The sequence below is a fragment of the Eleutherodactylus coqui genome, chromosome 8 (assembly GCF_035609145.1).
Source record: "Eleutherodactylus coqui strain aEleCoq1 chromosome 8, aEleCoq1.hap1, whole genome shotgun sequence".
NCBI classification, from domain to species: domain Eukaryota; kingdom Metazoa; phylum Chordata; class Amphibia; order Anura; family Eleutherodactylidae; genus Eleutherodactylus; species Eleutherodactylus coqui.
Genome location: NC_089844.1, coordinates 206,794,593 through 206,806,859, shown reverse-complemented (window position 1 = coordinate 206,806,859; position 12,267 = coordinate 206,794,593). Strand labels below are relative to the sequence as shown.

At 51.3% G+C, this 12,267-nt stretch overlaps 1 protein-coding gene across 1 annotated transcript in view; it reads left to right on the top strand.

Moving 5' to 3' along the window:
* Positions 1 to 5: 5 nt before the first annotated feature.
* Positions 6 to 12,267, top strand: part of PDAP1 (PDGFA associated protein 1) — a 24,340-nt gene continuing 12,078 nt past the window's right edge. The window contains exons 1-4 of the mRNA XM_066577261.1: positions 6 to 210; positions 8,460 to 8,551; positions 9,323 to 9,424; positions 10,731 to 10,852. Of these exons, the coding sequence (XP_066433358.1) occupies positions 198 to 210; positions 8,460 to 8,551; positions 9,323 to 9,424; positions 10,731 to 10,852 (329 nt within the window). The 5' untranslated portion in view covers positions 6 to 197. The remainder of the gene's footprint in view (positions 211 to 8,459; positions 8,552 to 9,322; positions 9,425 to 10,730; positions 10,853 to 12,267) is intronic.

The window sequence follows — 12,267 nt, the reverse complement described above, 5'->3', positions numbered from 1 at the left end:
ACGGAACAGAATCGTTGTTGTTTTATTTCGCCTAATTGACTGTATGAAATGTCTGCGTTTCGCTGTATCTGGAAAACAGCCGGCTGATGTAGTCCTCAGGCCCGCAGCAGGCAGTGCCGGGACAGCCCTCCGGGCCTCAGACGCGTGCCCATCAAGTTGTGAGGAGAGGAAGAGGCAGCGAGAGGAGCGGAGAGAACATGCCGAAAGGAGGTGAGGGGGCGGCGGCGCAGGCAGCCGCAGGGGGGCGCTCATGGGGAGGGTGGTGTGGGAAGGAAGCCTAAGAGGTGGCGGCTGTGGTGACAGCGGAGAGCAGGATCAGAGTACCGGCTGCTGCACTAATGTACAATGACCGGTGCCATCACTGTGGGCGGAGCTGGTGGGCAGGGAGGTGCTGGCGGCGGCACATGTGGCAGAGGGACGGCGTGGAATAATCCGTCTGTGGCAGCAAGTGAGGGGGCCGTTGTGTGACCCATCCGGGTGTAGCGGAGCAGGAGGACCGCTGGGGGCACGGCTGGCGATACTGTATGACGCCAGCTGCTCCCCCCCCCCCAGCATGACTGTAGCCGGGGGGCTGGAGGGCCTGTGGCTGGCGGGCGGGCGGCTGGAGGGCCTGTGGCTGGCGGGCGGGCGGCAGGAGGGCCTGTGGCTGGCGGGCGGGCGGCAGGAGGGCCTGTGGCTGGCGGGCGGGCGGCAGGAGGGCCTGTGGCGGGCGGGCGGCTGGAGGGCCTGTGGCTGGCGCGCGGGCGGCTGGAGGGCCTGTGGCTGGCGCGCGGGCGGCTGGAGGGCCTGTGGCTGGCGCGCGGGCGGCTGGAGGGCCTGTGGCTGGCGCGCGGGCGGCTGGAGGGCCTGTGGCTGGCGCGCGGGCGGCTGGAGGGCCGGCGGCGGGCGGCTGGTGGGCCTGTGGTAGGCTGGAGGGAGGGCCTGTGGCAGGCGGGAGGGAGGCTGGAGGGTCTGTGGCTGGTGGGTCTGTGGCGGGCGGCTGGAGGGTCTGTGGCGGGCGGCTGGAGGGCCTGTGGCGGGCGGGCGGCTGGAGGGCCTGTGGCGGGTAGTAGGGGGGCGGGCGGCTGGAGGGCCTGTGGTAGGCTGGAGGGTCTCGGGCGGGAGGGAGGCTGGAGGGTCTGTGGTGGGTAGTAGGGGGGCGGGCGGCTGGAGGGCCTGTGGTAGGCTGGAGGGTCTCGGGCGGGAGGGAGGCTGGAGGGTCTGTGGCGGGACTGGAGTGGGGTGACACCGCAGTGGCCATGATTTCTGTATTAGCTGCCGTGGATCGGTCGCACTGCCCCTGCAGTCGGAGGGTCTCTTCCTCCTCCACATCAGTCAGGTGTGCCCGCACATCCACGTCTTCAGTCACCTCCAGCTCGTCCGTGTCATCACATCGTTGTCCTTGAAGACTGTCCTCCATTAGACCCATCAGGTAGGAGTTGGAGGGCGCCAGATCCAGGATCCACAGGTGATGGGTGGGCCACGGACCACCCTGATTGGTCGATCACCTGAGTTGTGTGCGGTCGTGCATGGTCAAGCTGAGAGTGGTCGGCTTTCAGATTCTTGTGTGGTCTCTTCTTTAAGCTTCTGGAGGTCTCATGCCCGCCCTTCTGTTCTTCAGATCGGGTGTCCGCTGCCGAGGTACCCACTTGGCACACACTTTCCGATACCCCAAGCTTTCCGCCACCTTCTGTATGGCCTTGTAACCACAGCTCAGCTTACGGATTGTGACCTCACCTTGTCCACTCGCTGACGATCCATGTGAGTGGTTGCAGTTGATGGTCCCCCACTGTGTGGTTTCCCCTTCTGTAATCCCCTTCATCCCCCGGTGAGCATTGCTCTTGCCTCCTGTGGATGTCTGACGGCCGGCATCCTCCTTCGTCAACAACTCCCTGATGGCCCGTTGGCTTAGAATTCATTCTACACAAGGAAGGAGAAGCTTCTGAAAGCCCCGCACCGAGGAAGAGTCCAGGCGCACCGTGAACCGTCTACATCGGTTAGTGAAGAAGTGACGGCCACGTCTGTTACTGCTGGCACAGCCCTCCTACAGAACGTGGTATACTCCGTGCAGAAGGTCTTACTTGTCTTAAGTCACAGGAAAGTTCTGGAATGTCCTATGAATACGTCATCTTCATCTCAGCCACTAATTATCAGAAACCTTGATAACGAGGATGTGGAGTGTAGGTGGAGCTTCATTGTCTTATCACACAGATGAAGTCTAATAATTCCGTAAACCTCGTTACCGGTAACGACAGTCCCCAACCGGTGATGTACGGGGGCAGAACACAGGGTCCACTTACTTCCATGAGCCCAAATCACAGTCTGCACAGCCCCACACGCCCAGCACACCTCGCTGCCACCACTTCTCACAGGTAGGTCCCACACCACAGCTTCCACCAGCCAACAAACGACTAACTCCCTTCAAGGGGGTGAAAATAAAATGACTAAAATAATAGAAAATCGCATTCTATGAAGTTGTCTTGGTTGGCGGGGGGGGGGGGGACATTCCCCTACATCCCCGTTTAGTTTTATTTTCCCCCTCCCCTGTCGTCCTCATAACCATCTCCCAGGAGGCCCTCTGGTAGGGGAGCTATGGCTGGACACCAAATGTGATCTGTGACAGATGGTTTGTTTCACAGGCATGCTATGTTGTGGGTTCTAGGAGCTGAACAGTGGTGGCACTTGGTGCACTTCCTGACAATATAATTGGCGTTGAGCTGGGACCTTTGAATCAGCCATTATTCCTGTTTTGTGTTTTTCTTTATCCCATGTCGATGGAGGGAAATCGCAGTCAGCAAGTCTGGGGAAGTGTATTGAAAAGAAGCAGAAAGATGATGGACTGACCTGCAAATGGCTCATTTCAATTATCATTATGACAAAGGGCTTCCTTGCTGGTCCCAAAAGGAGAAATTGGGATCAAAGACCCCTCTGGTGCAGATGTGGCAGGCAGGGAAAGAAAATATGGATGAGCTCAGCTTGGCCGGAAATACACTGAGCATCTTCCTAAATCCACTCAACTCTCCCAAGACCAGAAAGGTGTCAGATTACAGGGGAGAATAGCTGACACGCAGAGATTTGTGTTGGTATAATCACGCTATTAGATATACTGTGGGTGCCATATTAGGTGTGGATGGTACGAACTCTACACAACACAATGGGGCGATTCTCTGATTTATTGCATTAAGCTTTTCTAAGTTGATACAGAAAGGGGTGTTACAAAGCCGAATACACAAACATGGGAACGTCCTTCATCTGGTTCAAACTGCTTCTCCTTTGAAGTGTAAACATCAGGTGATAAACATTAGATATGAGCGAGCATACTCGATAAGGCTAACGACTCGAGCGAGTAGTGCCTGATTCTAGTACCTGCCCGCTCGTCCCTAAAGATTCGGGTGCCGGCAGGGAGTGGGGAGGAACGGAGGGGAGATCCGCCTTCTCCCTCGTTTAGACACGCTTGAGCAGTCTCTTCTATTCTGTTGAATGGGGCCGCTCCGGCGTGCTCACGCCACACAGGTCTTCTGCGCATGCATGGAGACGGGGACGCCAACACCGGAGGGGGTAAGTATATAACTTCTGTATGGCCAATATTTAATGCATGATGTATATTACAAAGTGCATGTATATGGCCATACAGAAGTGCTTAACACCGCTTGCTTTCGCGGGACAACCCCTTTGACTTCCTGCTCTGCCACAGATGTAGATGTCTGGCCCTGCTACACTAACAGGCCAGTGGATCAGCTGATCGTTGGGGATCCGGAGTGGTGGATCCCCGCTGATCAGCTATAGGCTGCCTGCAGACAGCAGAGTCAGAGCCCGCTGCGAAACTTCTCACAGCGGAATGTGGACCCGTGCCCCTGCAGAGACCTGCCGCTTACCCGCTCCTGGCGTCTACTCTCTGCGCTGTGTGCCGGCCGGCGCATGTGCAGAGAGGAGCGGGCACAACACCACTGACCTGAAGATGGGTCATCAATAGTAACTGTGTGAAAAAAAACCCTTCTAACCAGGCTAATTACATGTAGGACATGATCGTGGCAGGGGGTGCCCTTCGTTGGTCGGCCATCATTCGTCTAATGACTGCGCAGCTTTAGGTGTTTTCTTTTGCCTTATGTTCAGCTTTAACCCCTTCAGTGGCACGCCTGGAAGTTTTTGGAGCCTGTTTCGCTATGGAACTGTTCAGAACCCAATGCCATAAGCTGTGGCAGTGTGCTCTACCTGCACAGACCCCCACAGAACAGAGATATAACCAATCTGCCGGCAACTTCACGCTTTTTTTTGAACTCCTGCACTGGTTGCCACTGAGACCACTGGCTTGTCAGAAGCCGGCCGATGGTCCCCATGGCAGGGAGAGCTGGTGATTGGCTGTCAGATGATAGCCGGGCACCAGCTCTTACAGTGGAGAACGGACAACCTCTGATCTCTGCTGTTTAACTGTTTACATGCCATAGTGTGTGCGACCGCAGCATGTAAAGGGCTGACAGAGGGAGGGAGCTCTGTGGCGCCTGTAGGCTTGAATATAGCCTGCTGGTCTACCAGCTGAATTGGGCCATGACGCTCAGACTCTTACATCATAGCCTGTCAGCACAGCAGAGTATTAAAAAAAAAAAAAAATTCTAAGTATTCTGTAAGTCCTCTAAAAAGACAAAAATGTAAAAATGGTAAAAAAAAAATAAAACCGCCAAAACCCCACCTTTCTCTTATTTACTTTTTAAAAAATGAAAAACAAAAGTAGACACGTGGTATCCCTGCGTCTGTAACGACCAGAGAAGGATTTACTCTGCAGGGGGCACGGCATGGGGAAAAAGTGCACGTGGTAGAAATGGCTGAATTAGCCTATCTCACATGCAAAAAACGGAATAGAAAGGGATCAACAAATGGTGCTAATAAAAAGTACAAAAACCCTTACAGCTCCGCTCATTAAAAAGTTTTTTGTTTTTTTTTGTTTTTTTTTAAATCGCTGCATTCAAAAACCCCAAACATTTTATTAATTTTTTCAAAATGTGAAAATGTAGCGAAAAAAAAAAACCTCCTACAACTTGGTGCTGGCGTAATCGTGCCGGCCTGTAGAATGGCTTTAAAGGGGTTGTCCCGCACCGAAACGTTTTTTTTTGTTTTTTTTTTTCAAACCCCCCCTGTTCGGCGCGAGACAACCCCGATGCAGGGGTTAAAAAAGAACACCGCACAGCGCTTACCTGAATCCCCGCGCTCCGGTGACTTCTTACTTACCTGCTGAAGATGGCCGCCGGCGTCTTCTCCCTCGGTGGACCGCAGGGCTTCTGTGCGGTCCATTGCCGATTCCAGCCTCCTGATTGGCTGGAATCGGCACGTGACGGGGCAGAGCTACACGGAGCCCCATTGAGAAAAGCAGAAGACCCGGACTGCGCAAGCGTGTCTAATTTGGCCATTAGACGGCGAAAATTAGACGGCACCATGGGAACGAGGACGCCAGCAACGGAGCAGGTAAGTGAAAAACATCTTATAACTTCTGTATGGCTCATAATTAATGCACAATGTACATTACAAAGTGCATTAATATGGCCATACAGAAGTGTATAGACCCACTTGCTGCCGCGGGACAACCCCTTTAATATATTCTTTATACTGCTCAGAGAATGCTGGGAAAATAAACAGCCAGAATTCTACGTGTTCCTAAAAATGAGATAAATGAAGCCTGGAGTTCATCCGGCAATAAACACGGCCGCCTAGAGCGCCGGCGATGGGAAATAACATTAATACGGCTTTTGGAATGCGGCGACACAAAAGCAAACCTTTAAGAAAAAAAAATGTTTTAAATGTACAAAAATCTGAAAACGCTGTATAAACCCCATCGGCGGAATCATGTGACTCAGAGAATAACGTCATCACACTATTTATTCTGCACGCCGTAAACATGGAATCCAACAAACATGCAGGAATTCTTTTTTTTTTTTCTCCCCAATCTCCTTACTTTTTACAAAAGTTATATAATACATTATATTTACCCAAAAATGATGCAATTAAAAAGTACAACTTTCCCACAAGCAGCCCTCATATGGCCGTGCCAGTGGGAAAATGAAGAAGTTATGGCTCTTGGAACGCGACTAGAAAATTAGCTGAAATTAAATGATTAGCCCATTTAAGGAACCTGCCCTGGTGGATCTGACGGGGGTGAGAAACCCGCCACTCAAGGGGTTAAAGAACCTGCCCTGGTGGGTCTGACGGAGGGGGTGGGGTGAGAAAACCGCCACTCAAGGGGTTAAAGAACCTGCCCTGGTGGGTCTGACAGAGAGGATGTAAGAAACCCGCCACTCAAGGGGTTAATGGGAAGCTTTCAGCAATTCTGAGCCCCTAAAGCCACGTAGAGCTACGCAACACCTATCTGGTCATGGTTCCTGGACCCAGCCTATCATTGTGAAGGTCCGCACCATGGCTAGTGGTTGATGGGCTGCAGCATCTCGGCCGCACGTTCCTTGGCCTTCTGTGGGTGGTGTGTCCAATGATGGAAGCTGGCGCATGCGCTGCAGGATCACAGACCGCTGCATGTGCATCTCATACTTCGGGGCTGAGATTGTCAGCTCCCTGTAGATGGTGATGGAGAGGTTATTAGAACCGTCAGGACCTGGCAGCAGAGATGCTCAGACTCGCCCACGGGGTGTTCAAACCCCATTAGCATCCGGCGCAGGAAGTTGTAAAAGGCTGTTTATAAAGGTGCGCGTTGTCCAGTGACTATAAGCAGGTACACGATGGAATCCGCTCTGCCGGCGCTCTGGAGATGGTCTTCAGGGATTCATTGCTCTCCATCTGTTGGTTCCTTGGTTTAGATGACAACCAGGGGTCTGCATCTCTACAAGTGGCTTCACTCATGGTTTTGGGATGTCCATAGCTGGTTCAGGCCACAATATAGATCTTTTGAGAATGTCCCCTATACAGCTATTGGATATGGATGGCTACCGGTTATCAGCCCCAGCTCCCCATCTACATCCACTACCGGCATGGGCTTCCAGTATGCAGGGGAAATAAGTCCTTTACAGACCCAAAAGGGATGCGATGGGAGGATTTGTGTTTGGCTCAGCAGATGTCTGCGGGCTGCTATACACACTTGTTATCCAGCCTTACGGTCACCTCTGGTAACAGAAGCACAATAATGTCTTGTAACAAGGGATTACAGAAGCTTCACTGCTCATCATTGTGTCATCATTCTAATTCCCCAGTGATGGCTCCTGCAGCCTTCTGATGAGCCCCCAGAGTGTAATGTAAGAGTTACCACCGCCGCTCGTTAGAGCAGACCCCCAGAGGAATCTTGTCTACAGGCTGATGTAATTAGAAGGCATCATACACTGGCAAAATCAAGTATTACACGTGTGGTGGGATTAGATGAACAGTCCTGAAAGTGGCCCCCTTGTCCTTTAAGAGGCTCCTTGTGTGTAGTGACCTCTTCTTCCACTTATAGAGCTTGCTGGGTACTGATGCCTCTACAATGCAGAGAAGAGATTCCACCCCATTACCAGAGGGGGGCGCATTATTGGATGAAGAGGTGAAGCTGGATGGTCGTATCTATGAATTGTCTCCCACCGGGCCGTTCTGACCAGAATGTTAGGGGGTGTTGGGACCAGAGAATGGGGGCTCACAAGGTGACCAGGCTCAGGACCCCCCGACAGACCACCAGTAGAAAGGAGCATCTGACCAGACTGTTAGGGGTGTTGGGACCAAAGGATGAGAACAAACAAGGCAACCGGGCTCAGGGGGAGGGTGGGGTTCTACTCACCTGGCCCGCAGCGTCTGGGTCCCTGGTGCTGATGTTCTCTGGTGGCGATGTGGCATGCAGTGTCCTTGGCGTTCACACAGAACTCTCCTGGTAACGGGGCTTTGAATACCCCGCCTCCAGGAACCGAGTGTTGTGATTAACTCACGAGCGCTGTGGATGAGCCAATCGCAGCCATTCAGTGATGTTCACTGAATGGCTGTGAATGATCAAGCGCTGGCTCTGATTGGCTGGCGCTCAATCCAATCACAGCACTCGCTTGCTGGGGGCGGGGTATTCAAAGCCATGTCACCAGAAGGAGAGTTCTGTTTCAGTGCAGAGGACACGTTAGCCTGCCACAGCTCCGGGGATCAGCGTGAGAGACTCAGACACCGCCGGCTAGGTGAGTATTGATGTGGTTTTATTTATTTATTTTTGGTCAATTTGTTATGGCTTATTTTTGGGGTAGGGCTTATATTTGGGTGAAACCTGTATCGGAGATGGCCGTGCCATCCTGACCTCTGGCGCAGCTGACCAGCGTTGGGGACCCTGGCACGTTCTGCGTCCTCAGTTGTCATCAGCGTTGATAGTTCCTACGTGGCGCTGAGTAGTGAGGGTTCTGCTTTTTATCCAAGGTCGCCTCCATTAAGCTGACGCGACTGAAGTGTGGTCCCTGTTAGTCAATATTAGACGCCGCCACTCGTGTAGATCTGCAGTTTTGCACAGCTATGAAGTGACGTGTTTGTAATCTTGTCTTCCGCAGGAAGAAAAGGAGGTCACAAGGGTCGGGTGAGGCAGTACACGAGTCCGGAGGAGATCGATGCTCAGATCAAGGCTGAACATGAGAAGGCTCTGGTACGTCTACATGGCGGGCTACAAACCCATCCTTCGTGTACCGCAGAAGGGGCGTTACAGCACACAGATTGTTATATCCCTAGTACTTCCTTCTAGCGCCAATCAAGAGATGTTGGTTTAAAGGGGCACAGGCTTTATATTTTGGGGATCTCCACCATGGTATCAGTGAACTCTGCTATGAATACTCCTGTAGCGCCCCCACCAGGCTGTTCACACGGCGTCCACACCATTCGTGTCACTGGCAATACTTGTAGTCTATACGGGTTTTTTTACTCTCCGATTTCTCAGGCAGAAAAAATGTAATTTCTTGGTGTGGAATCTGCATAGAAATCTGTGGCCCCGCCCCTGCAGAGCTGCGGCAGAAGTCTGCTGTGCTTAGAGTGGAATTGGCGTGTTGGATTCGCCGTCTGAACGTCCGCTCGTCTGATCGCCCTGTATCCGCTCCATAATATAGAGCGCCTGTAGCTACAGATCTATTCACTTGGCTGGTACATTCAAGTGGGCAAATATAGATAGTAGAAAACGCAATCTACAGATGGGGATTACGGACGTGGTACAGACGTGGTACAATGTGCTTGTGTGCAGCACGGGGTCTTATGACCGCAGCTGGCTGTGCCTTCAGCCTCATACACGGCTGATATATGGTGCCGCCTGGGGTTACAGAAGCGTTCCTGTCCGCCATGGTTGGCCTCAGGCTGAACTACAAATGCCTGTGCTGTAGAATAATACAAGTAAACTTCAGATGAGATCTTCTTGTATCCTTCCATGTAGGAAGCAGAACTTGAGGAAGGAGGTGTAGGAGCTTCTGAGGACCCCACAAAGGTCAAGAAAGACCAGAGCTCAGACGAGAGCGACGAAGACGATGACTATCAGGTATGTCATCTGCTGTCCTGCTACCGGTAAGACGCGTGGTGGTAGAAGTCGTGACCACTTCTATTCCCTCAGTCTCTCTCCATTTGTTTGGTGGTACGGAGTTAGATTCCATAGAAAGACTAGGTCCCTATAGTGGATCCACCTATGCTCTACGCTTCCCTTGTACATGGGCTGTATTGCATACCACTGAGCTGAAATCTTCCACTACTGCCTGCTAGATCATTGTCTATACGAGGGGCGTTCATTAAAGCTTCCCCCTGACCCACTTCCTGTGGACTGAGTGGCAGCCCAGTCAGTCCTTCTCTACATCAGTGCTACTTGAGGACCCACACATCTCCCATCACTCCCTGTGGACTGAGTAACAGCCCAGTCAGTCCTTCTCTACATCTGTGCCACCCAGGACCTACACATCTCCCATCACTCCCTGTGGACTGAGAGTAGCAGCCCAGTCAGTCCTTCTCTACATCAGTGCTACTTGAGGACCCACACATCTCCCATCACTCCCTGTGGACTGAGTAACAGCCCAGTCAGTCCTTCTCTACATCAGTGCTACTTGAGGACCCACACATCTCCCATCACTCCCTGTGGACTGAGAGTAGCAGCCCAGTCAGTCCTTCTCTACATCAGTGCTACTTGAGGACCCACACATCTCCCATCACTCCCTGTGGACTGAGTAACAGCCCAGTCAGTCCTTCTCTACATCTGTGCCACCCAGGACCTACACATCCCCCATCACTCCCTGTGGACTGAGAGTAGCAGCCCAGTCAGTCCTTCTCTACATCAGTGCTACTTGAGGACCCACAAGTCTCCCAGCTCTTGTGTAAGCACCGTAGAAATTGGACGATTGTGACTTCGGAAATCTGCAGCGGACAATATACCTCTGCTGCACATTGTGGATCTCCAGCAGATCTTAACCCTCCAGTTAAAGGGGTGAAGTGAGCTATGGGTCCGTGCCAAAATCCACAAATACATTGTTCTGTTGCCGGAAATCCTCAGCAAATCCACCGCGTGTAAATGCACCCCAGAAGAGAGAGGTGGGATGAAGCTTTCCTACAAATGGCTGGTTTGCAGTTTGTTAACCACTTAACCTATGACCGATAAATCCATCATGGATCCCAAGGTATGAGGTGAGCTCAGGAGCAGCGCTCACACCTGACGACCACCACTATGGTCAGAGCTAGTGGCCATTAAATGTACTGTGGATGTGAAGATGGTCACCATGCCAGCTTCTCAGTAGATGTGTGATGTAGACTAGTAATGTCCTTCTCCAGTTTGTAATCCAGATTAACCATTTTATGTTTTTCAGCAAAAGCGGAAAGGAGTAGAAGGCTTAATCGACATAGAGAATCCTAATCGTGCAGCACAAGCTTCTAAAAAGGTCACTCAGCTTGATCTCGAAGGGCCTAGGGAACTGTCTCGAAGAGAAAAGTAAGTTCCCCATGTTGGGTTTGTATAACGGGACCAGTTTATTGACTTGCTGGCTAAATGAGAATCCCCAGGACTTGTTCTAGTTGTCCATCTAACTAGTAAAAGGCTTAAATGGTCATCCCCTGGCTACTGAACATGACTGAGGTAGCTGTTCTTCAGATACTACACCTAGAGGGACAGCATTGTCAGCAGTCCTACATTCAGACTAGTATAAGGCCCACCCTGGGACGGCGACTGCAATCTACACATACAAATATCCCGACTCGGCAATGTTCAGTAGAATTAGGAATAACAGTCATAATACAACATACTCAGAGCAAACCAAAGCGTGCCCCCCAGCCCACACCCCACACACTGGAGGGACTCTTCACAAGCTCCCACAGGGTTCTCTTTTAATCTTATCTAATTCCTAGCACTGAGGACACTACTAACCCCAACTAAATTAACAACTCCATGTGCTGAAATACAGCCAAAAACTTGTACTACACACCATGTGTCACGGTGCATATACTGAGGAGAAACTAGCTCACCTCTATGTGTATATACTGAGGAGAATCTAGCTCACCTCTCTGTGTATATACTGAGGAGAATCTACCTCACCTCGCTGTGTATATACTGAGGAGAATCTACCTCACCTCGCTGTGTATATACTGAGGAGAATCTACCTCACCTCTATGTGTATATACCGAGGAGAATCCACCTCACCTCTGTGTATATACTGAGGAGAATCTACCTCACCTCTATGTGTATATACCGAGGAGAATCTACCTCACCTCTGTGTGTATATACTGAGGAGAATCTAGCTCACCTCTATGTGTATATACTGAGGAGAATCTACTTCCCCTCTATGTGTATATTGAGGAGAATCTACCTCACCTCTGTGTGTGTGTGTGTGTGTGTGTGTGTGTGTGTGTGTGTGTGTGTGTGTGTGTATATACTGAGGAGAATCTACCTCACCTCTGTGTGTGTATATACTGAGGAGAATCTACCTCACCTCTGTGTGTGTATATACTGAGGAGAATCTACCTCACCTCTGTGTGTGTGTGTATATACTGAGGAGAATCTACCTCACCTCTGTGTGTGTATATACTGAGGAGAATCTACCTCACCTCTGTGTGTGTGTGTGTGTGTGTGTGTATATACTGAGGAGAATCTACCTCACCTCTGTGTGTGTATATACTGAGGAGAATCTACCTCACCTCTGTGTGTGTGTGTGTGTGTGTGTGTGTGTGTGTGTGTGTGTATATACTGAGGAGAATCTACCTCACCTGTGTGTGTGTGTGTGTGTGTGTGTGTGTGTGTATATACTGAGGAGAATCTACCTCACCTGTGTGTGTGTGTATATACTGAGGAGAATCTACCTCACCTGTGTGTGTGTGTGTGTGTGTGTGTGTGTATACTCTGAGGAGAATCTA